Below are 19,322 nucleotides of genomic sequence, written 5' to 3' on the forward strand. Positions count from 1 at the left end.
TGACAAAACAGCTGTTCCTCACTTTTACTGTTTTGATAGCCAAAACAGATTTTCTTTTAAAGAAATCTATTAACCCAATGTCCTATGTGTTTTCAGTGGAAATCGTCTCTTAATTGCAAGACAAGGACTTATTTTCTAACACAGCTGTTTAGCAGAGCTGTGTTGAGTTTCTTTTTGAGTGTACTCTTGTTTCTCCCAATGTGAATCTTCATACTAACAATATCCCCTTCCCCACAATCTGATGTTACTGTCATTATGGAGATGTATTAGTACTTTGCTTTGAAATCTTGTGCTGTGTGGCATTCTTGGAGAAAAGGCAGGAAAAGTATACTGATTACAGCAATTTATAATCATTGCTGCCCTCTGTGTATCAATTCTGAGAGCGTGTCTCATGACAGATGCAGTCCCCTTGTGTCTTGTGTGCAAGAACCCTCTTCACAGCGCTCAACTTTTAACATCACGTTGTTGTTACAAGCAACAGTCTATTACTCTCTCCAGGATTTTCTTATGAGCCAGCTTTTTATGCCCTATCCAGGTTTTTCACAAAGGTTCAGTTAAACTGGATATAAAGAAGTAAGGATCTTGCAAATAATTTACTGTGGAGGGAAGGCTTTCTGGCAGGAGAAATTTCCAAAGCCGAATGTGTACCATTAAGCATCACCGAGTAGCTTCTTTCTTTCTGATAGGGACCACGGATAAAGCCCTTTAGGGTTTTATGGTGCATTTTGTTTTCTCCCTGTTAAAATGTTCTGTTATTACTGTTATTTCTCTCTTTTTACACTTACTACCTCTGTCCCAGTGATCACTGTGCCCCATTTCCAAGTATGAGTATTCTCTCAGATTTTCCGTATTTGATGAAAAAGTATTACATTTTTTCAGCCAAGCCCACAAATTAAATTCTTTGCTGTTCTCATGCTGTGTGACTATTAGCCATTTCTCTGTTCTGTCCTTGCAGTTGCGCTCGACTTGCAAGCCTGTGTTAAGCAGTAGTCACGTGCAGTAAGGAAGCATCTGGTCATGCCAAAACATGCATCTGCCTTGGAGTATGTATGCTCCTACTAAATCAGAGATTTTTTAAAAATGACGGACATAAATGCTTGCAGTTCTGAATTCTTGTTTGAAAATACTTAAGCCTTTAGGGTATGCATCCCTCATGATGTTGCACAACGATGGTGTTTACTGACCATGCACAAATTACTTGGAATTATACTGGAGATGACCTCTGGTCTGCCTCATGTTGTGCATTCCTTCTGGCAGAAAGCAACAGCAATCATTTAAAGGAAGAACAAAATGCAAATAAAGGGACCTTGCCATTTTTTTTTTCCCCAAACCTTTAATTGTGATGTGTAAAGATGCAGGTAAAGATAAGAAAAAATACTTTCTTATCCTGCAGATGAACAGCTTTAACCTTGACAAATTTTTAGCCCTTTTGACTGTCTTAGGCCAGTTCGTAATATTTCCTGAATCCATATCCCATGACTCTGTTTGCCCAGTTGTATCCTGTACCCTATTACAAAACATGGGCATTTCCTTTATGAATTACCTAGATACAGGTGGAGCTGCGTCTTTTGGGATACTCATGACTTAGGAGTACATATAGGGAAAAGGTGCACATATAGTACCATATTGGTTCTTTCCTGGTACCTGCAAGCAGGAAAAAGCCAAGTAACTCCAAGTCTGCAAATATCAGAACACTGAGGTTGAACTGACCTGGATCACCTCCCCACCTGCCAGTTGATCTTAAAGAGTAACAGAGATGTGAAATGATGCTTTCTGATCTTTGTCCTTTTATATTTATAGTAAAGATGATGTTCTTGCAAATAAAGGTGGTGAAATGTACTATTGCCTTTTACTTACGTTGTTGCCTTTTTTCCTTGAAACTGCTGAACACCAGCTAAATTCCCCTTAAAATCAGTGAGAGGTGCAGGTTATCAGGCTGTACCTAGATGTCTATACATAGATTTGGGTGCTAACATTATATATTTGGATTTAGAAATGTTGTCCACTACAGAACTACTTGTCCATAGAATAATGGCAGATTTCCCTGATTGTTTGCAAAAAGATACTTTCCTTCATTTTTGAAACAGCACTACCTTTAGTGCCATCTGTAATAGCAAGACTTAGCAGTTCAGTGTATAAAAATAAGTCTTCTTTTGTCCAAAATTCAAGGATATGTTATAAGCATTAACAGGAACCGCCTGCCATATGATTGCTTTCTGTTTGGCTTTTGTAATGAGCAGTAGTTATCTGTGATGCTACATCCTTTTATTTCTATTAGATAGTACTTGCATTTACTTTTAAAACTGAGGTTCATTATAATCCACAAGCAACGTGGACAATAGAAGTTGAAAGATTAAACTTGATGAATGAATAGTAGTTTCAATGACCTGGAACCAGAGCAACGTTAGTGAAGACAAACACATACTGTATCCATTCTATGATTCTATGATTTCTGACAGTAGAGACAATGAGGAAAATGAGGGGAGGAAAAACAACAACCACCACCACAAAACCCCAATCATTAGAATAAGAAGTATAGTATAAATAAGAACTATTGTATAATTAAGGCTGAAGACTGGAGTAAGGACCTTGTGACTTCTTTGGATTGCAGCATTTCAGAATGAATGGCTTTTACTTTTAAAAACTGAACCATAAGCAAAGTACAAGGTGTAGTTTTCTTAACTGCTGAGTATTGGCCTAACTCTTTTCCCAGTGGTGTCATCAGTAAAATCCATATGTTACAGTGGGAGCAGAGTTAGGTCAGTGCTGAGCACTTCTGAGAACCTCAAGCCTTGAATAAGACAACACGCTCTTGCAAGCTAAGTGTAATATGCTCTGCCTGTGATCTGCTTGGTTTTTTGTTTTTTTGTGGGTTTTTTTTTTGCCATTCTACTTCAATGTTTTTAATTCTCAATTTTAAATTTACTTTCTTGCCCAAGAATTTGTATTTCACCCCAGGCACATTTTGAACACTGTGTAGATCATGAATCTCCTGTGTGGAAGATAAGGGAAACAATCCTTCCCAGTCCCTTGGGAATGTCTATAGGACCATTAGAGGGACTTGGGCTTCTCACTTTCCCCATGAATGTAAGATGCTGGCTGGACAGGGTTGTGCCAGATAGGTAGCGAGTTGTGTCCCATACTGGAGTTCACTGGCAAAACTTACCTGCTTGCCCAGGAGCTCCTTATCTTTCATTTTCAGACATCAGTGTGGACACAGACTGCAACGCTCAACCAAACTTTCACTGGTTTGATCATCAGGAGCAAACAGCTTTAAGCATGTATCTAAGCATTGTATCAGATACCATGTAATGTTAGCACCAGGTTTTGGGGACAAGGGTTAGGATACTTTGGACTTAAGTCCAGTGTTGCTTTTGGGGATGACTGTGATTCCCAAGAAGTTATGCCAAGCCTGGTGGTTTTGAGTTCTCCAATTTCAATATTTTGTCCTGTGACTGGGAAGTTTTCTAAAAGGAGTTTTAGTATTAATGCTGCAAGGAAAAATAAGTAATGTGGGTAAAAAGAGACCTGAGTCCTATTTCATGTGTTTATTCAGAGTTTGGCAGATTTTTAAGGTCAGTTATTTCTGACACAGTTATTGTTATATCATTGATGGTGTTTTTATTAATAACCAAGGCCTAGAAAACCCTTGTGACTTCAAATCTAGGGCAGTATTTCATTTTGTATTACCTAAGCACATTTTGTTTGTTCCTGCAGGGGGTTCTTTGGATGTTTATAGAAAAATTCCAGAACATGTACTTGGAAGAATAGCGGTAGCTGTAAGTACTTTTTTCTTTTTGTCTTTTAGTTTTTGATTGTGCATATAACACATCTGATTTGAGTGTGCACATGGCCCTTTGGGATACTGAGCCATCTCCAGCATCTGTGTCCTCGTTTTGTCTGTGTAAAAGGGAGGATCCTTGCTATCTTGTGCTCTTCCTAGCCATCCTGTGTGCACAAGGACACCGCGGTTAAGGAAGTCTTCCTTTCGAATGACCAACACATGAGTTGCCAGAGGGTCAAGAAATGTAAAAGGATGTGATAAATTGAATAGGATAAGAAAAAAAAAAAATCATTAATTTGCTGCAAAACTGTGTGATCATGTTTCTTTGTTATCGGCCTGCATAGGATGGAGCAGTGCTCTTAATTGCCTTTATTTAGCCTTTAAGTCCTTCTGTGCTATATGGTTCCTTTAAAAAGTGATTCAGAAGCCCTGTCTTAGCCCTTACGGTGATCCCTTGTCTGTTGCTTCTGCTGATTCTTGTGTGTAATTTCCATTCTAACTGTCCTTATTCTGTACAAAGTAACTCAATTAGATTTGCTTCCCAGGTTGTAAAATTAAGTCAGTTCCTGTTATCAAAATGCAATGGCAGAACACATTTGCTGTCTTCCCCTGTGGCAGATGTACTCCTTAAGGCAGATGAGGAGGAGGCTGAAGTTTTTATTTGGCACAAGCCAGGCCTGACAAAGGCTGCCTGGGGACAGGCTGCTCTCTCACCCCTGTGCTGGGACCCTTCACACGTGAGCAGTCATGGTTGAAGAGCTAATAGTCGTTTTAGGGATGATGAGCAGGGAGATGGTCTGTGATCTAGGAAGAGCTATCAGTCCCTAGTGTCTACTCAGTTTGGTAGCAGGGTGTTGACAGTGGGATCCTTAGAGTACCTGGTAGCCCATCATTGTGTCTCAGCAGCATTTAGTGTCTGTTGCTAGAAATTCACTAGCCATGGTTGAAAACTCAAATTACAGGAGAAAAAAAAAAAGTTCCATATTTTGCCACAGTTGAACACAGGGTAAATGACCAATGTCTTAGTGGATCTCACAAGGGAGAGAGATACTGCTAAACAATTGCTAAATATAAGGAATACTTTGATAACTTAAGCAGTTTAAAGCATAACAAAGTTATTCTATCATGTGCCATTTAATTAAGTGCTGGGTTTTCACATTCATTATACATCAAGCTGACAATTTAAATCCTTTAATCCAACACAGGCAGCTATTTAGTCTCTGTTCATTGTAATTCACAGCTCTACTTTCTCTTAATTTGTGTGGCCTGCCCAGGGTGATGAACATCCTTCTCTGATGCTGTTTCCTCTAAGTAGCTTCAAATCTGCTCATTATATAGCCTAGCAGTTTCTTATGGAATTTGAATGCTTTTCACCTTTAGTTCAGAGTAAAAACGTTTCATCTCTTCTTCCCTATGGAGCAATGAATGATAAGTTGTTCACACTGTCCTCATATTCCTGACGCTAAGTAGCATGTGTATGGTGTAATAATACTGGGATGGGCCTTCAAGTGTTTCTTCAGCTGCTTGTTCCTTCTCTTTTTCCTTATCTTACTTGATGTTGTGTACTTAATGCATCCACACTAACTTACCTTATCATTGCCTTACTTGCTTTTGTTTTTCCTGTCCCCCCATCCCCCCCAGCCCACCTGGCTTGGTATTCTGCAGATGTTTGCTTCCAATTTTTCACTTATCCATAATGGTGGTGCTTCAGCCCCATCTTTTATGTCTTGTTATATATATTTTTTTGTTCACCTGCAGGGTCATGTCTTTACAAATCTGTTAGTTAGTGAGCATGACTCCCTGACATGGACGGTGAGCTGATACTTGACTTTTTCTAGTTATTTTATTTGCTGCTGTAGCAACCTGTACTGTGCCCACTGCAGTGCAGGGGGTCAGTAAAGAGGTGAGCAAAGGAGCGGGTGCCTTCAGAGAAGGAACTCGCCCCTTTCTCCTGCTTCTCCATAACAGAAGGTGTGCACTGAGGCTGAACCAGCACTGGCAGCTTCCTCTGCTCTGGTGCTGATTTTTTGCTCAGTTGGCATAGTAGACTTGTTGGAAGGAGGCAGTGAAAGCCTTTGTTTTCTCTAGAATTTATCAGTAGCAGAAGGAATGGCTCCTTTAAGTCTTCACAAATGGCTACCCTGCATCTTGGTGTCTGACGTTTCAGTAGAGCCCAGCAGCCCGTTGTGTGGGTTGGGGCACCTTTTTGCCAAGTGCTGCACATAGACACCATAATCCCCACCCCGAACAGCTTGGGAAGATTACCCAAAGCCTGGAGGATTTCTGTTCGTGTGCTGATGAGAAGGAGAATGTCAAACAAAAGCTGGAGCTCGCATGGATGGATTCTGGGGACAAAATCTGGAGCTTCCATAGTCTCTCTTTTTCCAGTCTGTGTGTTTTCTTTCTACCTTCCTTGCACCATGTACACAGTCATTTGTCTTTTATTCTCCCGAGACACGTACAATGCATTAGTTTATTGAAGCTGCTTAATAATATGTGTGACCTGCACATCTGTTAATTAGAATACCCTTTTGTTATATTTGTAGAATTTTTAAAGTGAAACCATTTCCAGAGGAAAATGATGCAGGCACATATAGACATTTAGCAGCATACCAGCATTCCTTTTGCTCCGACTTGATGATTTTCTTGCTTCCTTTCTTGTTATACAAATTTAATTGTCATGAAAAGTGGTGGACTGACAACCCTTAAAAACGATTGTCCTACTCACAGCAACGAGCACAAAAGGCGCAGGAAATTCCAGCTGATCTGGAACAAGATCTGTGTCTGCTCCACACAACATGGCAAAGGGAACACACTGCCCCTGCGCTCCACTTGCTCAATTAAACACTGAGTTGTACTCAAGGTCATTTCCTTGCACTCTTTGACCTCCACAGGCTGGGGCTGAACTACCTGAGAGACATCCCTTTCTTGACAACCCTCACTTTCTGTAGCCAAAAGGATAGGACAATGTTGCTACTCATTTCCTTGAAATACTGGTATCAATACTTACCAGGTACCTGCGATGCACTGCTTAATGGGAATGAACGGTACTTGCTTTCTCGTATGCTCCCCTCCCCCAACCAGACTTTCTCATGATTTGGCAGGAACCAGAGGAGAGTTTTGTCTGCTGAGACAATCAAACGTTTTCTGATGACAGCAACGGTCACTGTATGTTTTCTGATGTGAACCCCTACCTGCTGAGAAGTAGACTGGATATCCCAGAGCCGTGTAGCATATATGTAGTCTGTACACCATAGCGTTCCTTTGCATTCTTGTTATCCATTTCCCATTGAAGAAGCAATCACCATTAATTGTGATGGACAATCAGCTTTCAAGCTGAAATAGCAGGAATGTATTGCCGAGTGTTCTCTTGGTTATTTTTTTGAGGAGTAAAGGGTGGAGGAGGGGTTTGAGGCTGAAAGATGGAATGCTGAAAATAAAGCAAGGCAGTGAAAATCAATCCTTAAAGGAGGAAAGCATTTTCCAGGGCCTGGGGAGAAGGACTGTTTTTTCAGGGGCAGGATAAAGTGGTAAGAGAGGTAGAGTCTGCTGAGACTTGGGTCCCCGAGAAACTGGGGGGATCTCTGACTTCATCATAAAATTCATCCTGGTTGCATATATGAGACAGTGTCAATGAGAAGGGGAAATCTCATTTCTTCCTTGTGTTCTTTATTTCTGTGAAGGGCTAGTGGGTTTTTTGAAAGGAAAAGTGTATCTTGGAAACCCCAAAGTGATGTTGTGGTCGCTCCTGTTTTCATACTGATGTGTACTTACTTGGGTCTGCTGATGTAAAATCTGTTCTACCTTTGCTTGCCACTTCACACATTTATTTTCACTTCAATTTCTGAAGCAGTGACATTGTGCACTGTATTTTGAGTGCTAATGTTGATTGAAGTTCTCCCTGAAAGGATGTGCACTTGAACTGTCAAGAGAGTGAGTGATTGACAGCAAGTAGAAGTACTTTTTGTGTCAAGGCTTTGTCAAGTCATTGTTGCAAAACCTACTTTACTGAATACCAATAATTCCTGCTAGATGTTCAATCAAAAGATACTCTCTTCCAGCACCATTTTAGAATAATACTTAATACTTAAAGAGTCCTTCCCTAATAGGCAAATGTAAGTTAAGTGAATAACGGTACTTTGCACCAGATTAGTCCATCTGGGGGGCTCCTGTGCGCATATTTGCAGCCCAGAATAAAGGGAGAAACTCTTTTCATTCCTTTGTATACTGATGCTGAGATTATCTGAATGTGAGAGTTTGTTTAATACTGTGTCTTTTACAACTGCTTATTCAGCACACGTTCCATAATAAAGATGTTTAATAACTTACAGCTGTTGATTTTTTTTTTTCCATAGGAAATGTTTCCTTTTTTCTATGAATACATGCTTTAAAATAAATAAAATAATTTTATAATGGTTTTAAAGATTTTAAATAGTCTAAATATATGTTTAATAATCAAAGAAGCTTACTATGCTTAAAATCACTTTCACCATTGGAGCAAGCCCAAAATGTTGCACCCCCTTTATTTATTTTTGCAGCAATACTTTTTTTTTTCTTCTTATGTCAAAATGCCGTGTAAGTAAAATTCCCCTGTTTTGCTTTTTGAAAGGCTAATGTGAACAAGGCCACACCTCTCGGCATGCAGAATTTGACTAAGGCCTTTTGTTACAGGTAATTACCATCTGAGGCCATGAGATAGTTGGGTATGGAGTGTGAGTTTAACGCTGAGGAATTGCTACCTAGAGCAATTTACTGGGGATCCGGAATCATTATTTGCTTTACAAGAGATTCACATTCCACTGATACTGTTTTTGGTTACAGAATAAATTTTAAAAAGAGTTTCTAATCCAATAGGAAGGCTGAAAATTAATATGCTATCTGCTTTCACACTGGATAATATTTTTAGCACTCCTGCTTGATCACTGTAACAGAAGTAATTTCATTTCCGTCTACTTGGACAATGAAAAGAATGTAATTGTTTTGTCTGAAAAACTCATACAACTTTACAAATGTCAGAAATGCTTTATTGTTCTGGAGACGCACAAAGAGAGTGTCTCAGGAAAATGAATGAAATGTCATCTCGTAGATGGAAACTTTATAAAAAAGATTTGCTCTATTAAAAAAGCTGGCTGAGACAGCAGGGATGGCTTCGGTAAAAAGTAAGCAGTAGTAGAAGTGTGCTTGTTGAATCTTGTTAGTTCTCTGGGCTTGTAAAAGTAGTAAATCTAGGGGAAAAATGACAATGTTAAAAATGCAAGAAGTATTGGGGTTTAATTACTTTACAGAAACAAAACCTGCAGAGAGGATAACTTCTAACACCCAACTCCTCTCTTAGGGAGTTGACTGAACAGCTTGTTTAATTTTGAGCTGTTACTATCATACCGTATATAGAAAATAAATAGAGTGGCAGCTGGATCCAGTGATGATTTGTTGGTTCTGAAAGAGCCGTATGTATGTATTCTGTGTAAGGAAGTGTCATGGGTGGTTGTTTTGGGAAATACTCCTGCATTCATACTACAAGTGCATGTCCTACAAATTTTCACTAAAATGCATCTCGTACATAAGGCACTCCAATGTAGTACTGGAGTAACAGGTTTTTGAGTTTGGTTTTAACAGTTTAGGTAGTGGAAGGAGCAAATTCTGGAATAGCAGGCCAAAGTCTGCCCCAATTGTTATCTTCTAGGGTCCCAATTGTATTTTCTGGGGCTATGGGATACAGTAAGATTTGTGTTTGGTCCAGGATGAGTAATATGAAGAATGAGACAATTTACACAGTTCAAGAAGAAGTGTTAAGCATTTACATTAAGTAAAAGCCTGGGAAGTAAAGGACGAAAAAGTACAGATGCACGAAAGGGAAAGGGAGGGTGAAGTGGAAGAGGCTGTTAGAGATTTTGTTATTTTCTGGCCTTTAATTTCACTGGGTTTCTTTTGTTGCAAAAAGACAAATCATTACGCACTTTGTCGTTCATGATTTTCAACACCCCAGCAAAGAGAGACGAATTAAAAATACATTGAAATACCTAAAGGGATTCAGTATAAGCTCAACTAACTTCACATTACAGATCCTGGGAAGAAGCTTATTTGTGTGTTCTTAAAGAACCTGTTGCCGTGTAGTCCGCAGCAGGTTTGCAGCAGCAGTTCATCTGGGTCCTGCGGTCCTTTGGAAGGGATGCTTTGTCTCCCCTTTTCATGGTCCTGGCTCCGTTCTTCATTGGAACTCCGTGTCTTTAACGACTCGCACCAGCTGAGATGTGTAGTGTTTCCTACCAGGAATCTTTAATATGTGTTGTCGCTTTTTCTTTTACATTCAGGTTGTGAAGGGCCTTACCTATTTATGGAGTCTAAAGATTTTACATAGAGGTGAGTGACAGATGTTTTCTGTTTTCCAGTGAAATACCATATTATTTTATTTTAACAATACTTTCTACAGAGACAGTAGACCATACTAGCATCTGGTTTGATTCCGGTGGAGTAATGCAGAATGAGTCTTACTCATTAGTCTTGCAGATTTTCTGGTAAAATATTTTTTACTGCTGTTCTCTTTTATTGCCCTCCCTCCTCCCCTACAAAGAAAAAGACTAAAGAGAGGAAAGAATTTTATAGAGATTTAGATGCTTAGGGTTACAAACAGGTGCCCAGTGGAAGAATCAGCAAGGAAAATCAGATGTTTGACTAGTATTGAAAATAGAAGATAGATAATGAATTTTCTTATGTACTTCAGAAATCTCACGTGACAGCCACAAGCGTTGCTAGAGTCTCAGATCTCTAAAATTGTGGCCTGCTGTCCTCTAACATGGTCATGAATAATTAAAGAAACTTTAAACCTGGTTGGACATAAGCCATTTTTGGGTTTTGCTGTTCATTCTCCTTCCTGGAGCTAATCTGTATTTTTATAAACTTCTCATTTATTTCTTGCTTTCTAATGTTGTTACATTTTGTTAAAAATTTATCTATTGCGGTAAGTTAATTCAGATATACTAGAACTTTCAAAACCAATGTCATTTCTGGAAACAGTGGAAAATGCTCTTTAAAGAACAAAGAAGCCCTTCCCCCTACACCACCATCCCCCCCTTCCAAAAAAAAGAGAGAGAAACTCATTACATTTATAATGTTTCTAAAGTGTCTGAAAGTAACTGCTCTGGTTCCTAATGTTGCTAACAATACTGTTTAATTTAACCCATCTGCTCACTCAGCCCGTGTGCACAGTTGGAGCGTGCAGTAACTGACATCATTTGTGATTGAAAGAGAAGTGTAAAGTAGAGAGACACGTAGAAAATTTTAAGTTGCAAACCAAGTAGGTAAGACCATTTCTTCTGGGGTGCCTAGTTTTGGAGTGTCTGAGAAGTAGGTGCTAGGCTCTGGCAAGGTGATGAGCAATGCCTGAGTTAGGCACCCAGGGTCCTGATGTGATCAGTGCAGAGTCAGGCACCTCTGGAGAGTCATCCAGAAATCTGTGCACTGAGTGGGGAGAACAAGCTAATAGGAAACACTAATTACCAGTAAGTATTGAGGTCCTGCCCCTCCTTAAAGCTTAGGCTCAGGCTGTCCTCAGGCTTTTGTGGAGTGAGTTTGTAGTGGAGGAGGAGATTGATCCTTTCTTTATGTAATGGCCCAGCGAGCAGCTGTGCAACAGGACATCGGGTTCACTTCTTCCTCGGTCTCACAGCATCTCCCTCCTGGGAGATGGCTCTGACGTGAGAGCGCAGGCTGTCTCCTGGGTGGGAGAAAGAGGGCTGTGGCCAGAAGAGTGAGTAGAGATCAAGAGAGGACCTGGCTTTGTTACCCCCGATTAGAAGGTGAGTGAAATGCTAAGGCTGCTGGTGTATTTGACCCTAGGCTGTCACTGGATTAAAAGAACAAAAATAACCAAGAGTCCATGACCAACTTGATGCAGACACAGGTTACCAAGGAGGCTTCATTTCTGGTGATGGTTTAAACATTTCACCTACCAGCCTGAATGTTGCCAGATGCAGAGATTTATCAGCTCCATCCACTCGCAGCAAAAGGATGAACAGTTTAGATGCCAGAGCTGCCATAGCGATTGACAGAATAAATATGAAAGAAAAGGTAGCTGGAACATCCATGGCTGGGTATCGCTCTGAATAGGCTACACAGTCCTTGCCGCCGTTTTATAACACCCAAGAAGAAAAAAGCAGATTGGATATTTTTTTCATTTTTAATTTTTTCGTTGAAGATTCTGGCTGCCTACTGAATGTGATTTGGAGAGAGCAATGTGGTCAAGCATAAATACTATAACTGTAACATTTTATTCTGCTGTTGCTGTAAATTTAGAACCTGGGTCTGATTTTTGCTTTGCCAGTAAAACACAATCTCTCCTTCTGCATGGGTTTCATTGCCTTGATTGAAGAGCAGCTCTGAGTTTTTGATGAATTATGTATGGTCCTTGCTATGGTCTAAAGAAAGGCGCAGAAACTGATTTTTCATCACACTTCCAATTTTCTGGCCTTGGTCTGTTGCTGGATTGACCAAGGTGAGAACAGCACTGCAAAACGCCATGGAGGGGATAACTAGCATTCCAGCATCCAGGAGAGTTTCCTCAAGGGATTGGATTTCAGTATTACACTACCCATTTTTAAGATACAGAACTTGTGTGTACTTAAAAATGCGTACAGAGAATACAATGCAAGGAGGATGCCTATTTCTCAAAGTTATCTCCTTCAGCTGTCTACTGGTTTTAATGCAGCAGAGGTAAATGAAAGAAAATTTAACCCTGACTTCTTTGCTGTCACATGTAAAGCAGACCGTGCAGGAAGCTCACATAGGCTAAGAAGTCAAGAATTTCCACCGTGGTGATAACGAAGGTGGAGAAGCAATCATCGTGAAGAAGCTGTGTAAGGCAGTGCAGCACCCGACAGTTTGTGACTTGAGCATGGATTAAAGCGAAGGAAACAAACAATGAGCAAGTCTTTTATTCCAGATCAGACATTTCAGCAAATATTACAGCTTAACTTCAAAACAAACCTTGCAACTAATGAGGTGATAGCCGTGCATATTAATAAACCCAAAGCTGTAGTCATAGTCATCACACCCACATCAAACATAAACATAAGATTAACACCTATACCACTTCTTTGGAAGATGTGAGAATGTCCCAATGATAAGTGTGCTCTTTTCCCCAGAGGATAAGAAGTAGAAATGGAAGGGTAATGAGAAATTAACTTAGATTTAAAACAGAATTAGCAATTAAACAAGTCTAATCATGTACAAAGTCAAAGTTTGTATAAAGACAAACCAAAATCTGTTAAGTTCAAGAATAAGTATAGACCGTATGCATTTTATGTGGTATGTTTTTCTCTGTTCACACCTCCTTATTAAAAGAAATGTATGAAATAAATGTTACCCGCTTGTGTTTAATTGTACTGATCTGTATTTGTATGCATGACTGTCTGTTTACTGGGGGCCAGTCTGTATTGCACGGTTTGGGCACCTTGGTTTCTGACTAGGTTTTAAATTTGTGTCAGAGTTTTGGAAGTTTTTTCTGGTTGGTGATCTGTGAGGTTGAGCAGAGTTGATGATTTGGACTTCCTGGACTGTCTGTTGGTTGTGTGGCTGTCTATGGCAGAAGGGAGGTTTGTGCATCACTCAGACCATCTCTTTTTTCCCCGCGATATTGCCATAGAAGGATAATCAAATCCTCTTTGTTTTGATGTAAGCTACTGGAGCTGAGGAGCGCTGGTTGGTAGGAACAGGCACTAGTGCAATATGGACAGTGAGTGTTCCCATCTTCTCAGCAGTAACTGTGGTTTGCTAAGGGTTTCACCAAAGATGTCCAGAGCAGTGTATTTGACTTCCCCCCCGCCACTCTTTTTAGCTTTGTGAGAAATAATCAGCGATAGCGCTGCATATAATGAAGCACAAACAAAAATACTAGAGCATGTGTACATATACATACTTATATATATATGTATAGCTAAACGCGTATGTGCACACTCATGGACCACTTACCTGTATTTGAAAAAAATAATCCTGGCCTCTGCAAAAAGCATACTGATGAGGTTGTTATGGCAAGAAAGTATTTTCGTTCTTCCAGCAGCTTCACTTTAACAGTAATGTTCTGTGAGCTGTCTGCAGCTAAAGTTGTGCTTTTGTATCTTGTCCACCTTGAACCTGGCGTACTGTGGGTTTATATTTTTAAAAGACAGAAAAAGTCAAGAGAGAGCTTTTAAAAATCTGGGGTTTTTCTCCCCACAATTGTTAATCTGTTTGCTTTTCAATAAAACAAGATGACTGAAATGTTTGGTGTTCAAAAAGCTGAACTTCTGGCAATTCTGTTTACTGGTAAGTAAGACCTTGGAGGTCCAATTTATTAGCAGAGAGGTGAAATGACTTAGATATATCATAAAGGGGACTTGTTCATCCTCTATAATGATGCTTCATAGAAATAATTTGTATTGAGCAAGCACTGGTAATGGGAGCATAATGACCCCTTTTGGCTCTTGTTTAAATTCTTTCACTTCTAAACAGTAATATTAATCACAAGCAGATGGTGCAGAACATTATTTATGCACATTTGTTTTCCAAAACCAAAAAATGTTTAACCCATTAACTGAAGCGGTTTATGAAACAAAAAGGCTAATTTACTGACTGGGTGATTTTTCTCCCCACTTTCAATATGAGATATTTTGTGAAGTGACATTTTTGTCTAGGATTGTCAGTTCCTTTTTTTCTTGAGGAAACCAATGCAACCCTTGGAATTCATAGCAAATATTTGCTTAAATCCTCCATTTGCAGTGCTGTTTAAATTCTGCTGTAAGGACAGATAGTATTTGTTCTTAACAGTGCTTGTTTGGCTGCAGCTTGCTCAGTAGAGTAAGTTCCCCAACCTGCACAGGCTTCCCTTCCTTTACGGACTGATTGCCAATTGCTTTTTTCAGGAATTTTTTTTTTTTTTTTTTTTTTTAAAGTTCTGTTTGTGGAAGGATTTCGGGATCAAGCCATGCTTAATGAATGACAGATGGTTTTTTTTAATTATATCGACTTACTGTCACATCCCACATGATAGCAGGGAAGGGGAGATGGGGTCTGCAGATCCCCAGTGACACAAGGTGATGGCTGGATAGAGCCTCGGCTCTTCCTTGGTGGGACAGGGGACAAATGTGGCGTGGTGGTTTCCTCTGGTGAGTTGTGTTAAGGGAATGGGGACTTGTGGGCTGCACTTGGACACCACCCTACTTCTTCCTCTGAACTCATGACATATATGTGTTTGAGTCCTTATAGAAAGAAAATTTGGCTGCGTACATGTTGCATCATCATCACTTTCCATGAGGTCATAGCGTTTCATGCTCAGACCTTCCTTCTGCTTTCCCAGACCCTTCACTCAGAGTGAAAGGATTTTTGCTTTGTTAAAAAACAGTGCTGATGATCTGGTCCTGATCCCACAAACCTATTTTCAGCCATACTGCACCAAAATGCTTCTCTCATCCATTTGGCCATTAATTATTTTTGTTACATCCTTTACAATTAAAAGCAAGAGCCTCTTGTTATACTGTGGTTTTCTTTTAGAAGTGTTAGTGCTGTCAACTGCTGGATTCGTGGTGCAGAATGTCAGTATTTTCTGCGTGTGTAATTGCACCTGCTGTTTAGTTCATTACAATTCAGCGCAAGCCTAGTAATGAGGTAGCTCTATTGGCTGCCATATTTTTAGAAAGAAGGTTAAACAGGATTACTGTGCAACTTACTGTTCTTCTCGGGATTTAGGATAGAGCCTGCTGATGTACTCGGCATGTCTTGTTAGATTTAGCAAAGTCACTCGACACCAGAGAGGAGTATGCTGCTTAGCGGGTTGCCACAAGCAAATATTTGAGTCTCCCTGAAGTTTTAGTTAGAAAACATATCCTAAAATGTTGTTGGGAAGTGTATGGGAGGTTTTGCGACTGCATGGATCGCTCTGTAGCGGTGGTGTTGTTTCATTACCTGAGGCAGGGGAATAGGTAAAAATCCATCAAAAATGGAGCACACGGATTGAATTCCTAAAGATAAATGGAGATCAGGGTACACAAACTGAGTCTGTTGATGCTGTAACGTGATAGAGACACTTGTGACTAATTTTTCTTTTGGCTTTGGGGGAAATTGCAAAATGTATTGGCAGTATTGATGCCTAACTTAAAACGTACAGATCCACTTAGGTTATATAATGTACTATTGAATGCTCCCCTTTTTAAACTGGATTTTTAGCTCAAATATAGGAAAGCATTTAATCAGCTTGTTAATTGAGGTTATACATTTCTACATTACAGAGACAAATTAAGCAAGCTACTGTGGTACCAGAAAACATCTGCTAAACAAAGGCAAACTTAATGATAAACAAAATTAGGTTCTTTTCTAGTTGGGTTTCATCCATCTGCACCCAACTAGTGTTCACTTTTAAAGAAGGCAAAGATACAAGCTATTGCTTTTAATCCATTTTGACAGAAGAAAGCAGTGATTAGGCAAAGCCACTGTGCTCTAATCTTCCCAAGTTTAAGCCAGGCCATAACGTGCACTTTATGCTTTCTGACTGGCATCCCTGGAACAGAAAAGATGCTCAATGTTTCCTGCACTACAGTCAGGCTGGATGTTCACATGTCGATTTTACAGTATGCAGCAGAAGCGTACCAACTTCTTTTGACATCAGACGGGGTCAACGTTAAGATCTTTGCGCCACTGACAATCTGGCTTTACGATGTACATTGATGTTTTATTTGCTGGACCAGGTTTAGTAATCGTTTTTAGGCGTTGCTGGCAGTTAACCTGTGTAAAAACTCTGAAAATGTGAGATCAGAGCTGTTTTATGCAGTAGAAGCCGTGGAGGTGGAAGCCAGTAGTTTTGAATAATGGTTTACACAAGAGCAAAGCTGCACTGTATATATGTTCTTGTAGCAGAAGGAGCCTCGAATGTGCTTGTATTTTTTGTGTTTTGCATGTGTTCCTATATACAGGTGTTTGTATGGGATACTTTGTAATTTTTTATTAAATTCTGCTCTTGTCACTATATGGAATTAAGCGAGGGCTGTTAGGGAAGAGGGAGGCAGGGTTAATTGCAGTGTTAGAATACAAAGTCGCAGGGCTGGGGTGAACCTTAAAAGGTCAGCCTGGCTATCCCTTGATAAGAAAACAGGCTTCACCGTTTGCGCTGTTGCTTTTGGCTCATTCCTAAATTGTCCAGTGACAGAGTTTGTTCCCTCTCTGTCATTTCCCCTTCATGCCATAATCTGCAGATCCTTTTTTGCAGACCTGCTCCAGCCTACACTCCAGGCAGTTCTTTAATCCTATATTTATGCAGTTGATTAATCCCCATCTAAATGTAGTGCTTCCATTTGTCCCTATTGAATTTCATCTTATTTTTTCAGTCTGATTTTCCAGTTTGTCAAGATCATGTTGAATTCGAGGTCCTATCCTTCAGTCCACTTGCTGTCCCTCCCAGATGGGTGTCACCTGCAGATTTGGACTCTGATCTTAAGGGTCTTTTCCAACCTTAATGATTCTGTAATTTAATAACAGGGTTTACTAGTATTTGAGAGGTACAGTGTCATCTGTGCTACTGACTGTTACAAACCAGAGGTTGCATTTGGAATATATCTTTGAAATATTTCCTATTAAAATCCATCATGCCAATATTCGTAACAATCTCTGTATATGCGATGTGTATCTAGGATAATACAGATTAAGTCCAGTTTTGTTCCCTCAACAGATGTGAAGCCATCTAATATGTTGGTGAACACGCGAGGCCAGGTGAAGCTGTGTGACTTCGGGGTTAGCACTCAGGTAATTCCCCCTTTAGATATCTGCCGACTCTCCTTCTAATGTCAAAATCACCTGGCTGCCAGACAAACAGCCCCACAGCAAGCTCCCCTCTGCTGGGACAGCCCTATTCATTTTTAATCTCTGGGCGACTTTTCTTCATCTGAATATGATTGTTCATTGTTTAATGACAGTAAAAACTGCTGATATTGTAATTACTACTTACGAATAGCAAACTTCATTGATATGCAGCTTTGATATGAAAGCGTTTTGGCCAGACAAAAGGGAGGGCAGAACGAGAGATGTGTCTGGGGAGCCCAACTGGCCCACAATAAAAATTAATATTGGGAGTAACAATAGTGGTGGGCTTTTACAATGTGCAGCACAAATTTTAATTAATTTCCATTTTGGGCCTCCCTGGAGAACTTCTCTGATAGTGACCCATGAGCTTGCTGTGATGTTGATTTGAATTTCAGCACCTTTACTCTCAGCCAAACATGAGGACCAAAGAGAAGGTCAGCCTTGTATTATAAGTTGTCAGAGTCTGTTGTCCCTCCAGCGTATTTAGTGCTCGTTGCATTCAAGTGATGAATGTGGCTTTATTCACATCTTGAGCCAGCTGACTGAAAAATGAATGCGTTCAATCCTACTTCAAATTGACTTTTTATATCAGACTAGTTTGGGGTACTAAAGCGATAAGCATCCTGTTTAACAGAATTGTTTAAGGTTATCTGCCATAAACTGTAATGCAGTGCTTGTTTAAATTGGAACTCTCATTCCGAACAAAAGAGAGATTTAATCATTTTTAATGCCTTTGCAGATAAATTTGTTCCCTTTTACATAATTTTTAGTTGATTTATAGGAATGATGATTGTAGGTTAAATGAGGAATAATTGCCCATTTTATTTCCACATTATCTTTATATTGTTCTAACAGACTGTTTTGTCTGATAGCTGGTGAATTCTATAGCCAAGACGTATGTTGGAACAAATGCTTATATGGCGGTAAGTGGATTTATGCAAGAATAACATTTAAATAGAAGTATTTCTTCACAATCTTGTTCTGTGTAATGCAGGATATATTCTAAATCAGTTCTCAAAACTTCATCTCTCCCTATCCCCAGCATAAACTATGTCTTAATGGTGTGTGCCACGAAACAACTCCCTTTTACTGTCTTGCAGACCCACTGCCTTCCTATCTGTGCTCACCTGCCTGCTCGGTGACAGCTGCACTTCTTGCTCATAGGGAAGAGTAATATTGGAAAAGGGTTTCTTTCATGTATTTTTAGTTGCCTTTACTGCATTGTAACAACTGGGAACAATGAAGGGAGCCAGTTCAACGTTCAAAAAAGAGTTTTCCCCTGATAGCCTGCGACTCTGCAGACCGCTGACAGTCTGATACCATCCACAGTTTGGGAACTGCTGCTCCCAGCCTGCAGTTTAGCAAAGCAGTAAACTACAAAAGTTAGCATGTATTTTCTGTTAGATCAATTTGATTAATTTTAGTTCTCCGTTTAACAGAAGTGAAAACTTAAATGCTTCAGTTTAGAGTGGTATATTAACTGTTGACTTTTATTTTGGGCATTAAAATTCTCCTAGCAAACTACTTCTGTCATAATATTGAGGAAAAAATAAGTATTCGGCTTGTTTAAAAAAAAAAAAAAAGTGTAAACAATACAAAGTGGTTGATACTTGTATTTTTCAAACCTCAGAAAAGAGGAGAGAGAAATCCGTGACCTTTAATCACACTTAGGTGTTTTTTCTTACTTTCTTGTAAGAAGAAAGCAGACCAGGGTGTC

At 39.7% G+C, this 19,322-nt stretch overlaps 1 protein-coding gene across 4 annotated transcripts in view; it reads left to right on the forward strand.

Moving 5' to 3' along the window:
• Positions 1-19,322, forward strand: part of MAP2K5 (mitogen-activated protein kinase kinase 5) — a 141,528-nt gene that overhangs the window by 52,789 nt on the left and 69,417 nt on the right. For all 4 annotated transcript variants that reach the window (XM_030012951.1, XM_030012952.1, XM_041123748.1 and 1 more), the window contains 4 exons: positions 3,718-3,779; positions 10,096-10,144; positions 17,475-17,548; positions 18,478-18,528. In XM_030012951.1, coding sequence (XP_029868811.1) covers positions 3,718-3,779; positions 10,096-10,144; positions 17,475-17,548; positions 18,478-18,528 — 236 coding nt within the window. The remainder of the gene's footprint in view (positions 1-3,717; positions 3,780-10,095; positions 10,145-17,474; positions 17,549-18,477; positions 18,529-19,322) is intronic.

The sequence above is a fragment of the Aquila chrysaetos genome, chromosome 5 (assembly GCF_900496995.4).
Source record: "Aquila chrysaetos chrysaetos chromosome 5, bAquChr1.4, whole genome shotgun sequence".
NCBI classification, from domain to species: Eukaryota; Metazoa; Chordata; class Aves; order Accipitriformes; family Accipitridae; genus Aquila; species Aquila chrysaetos.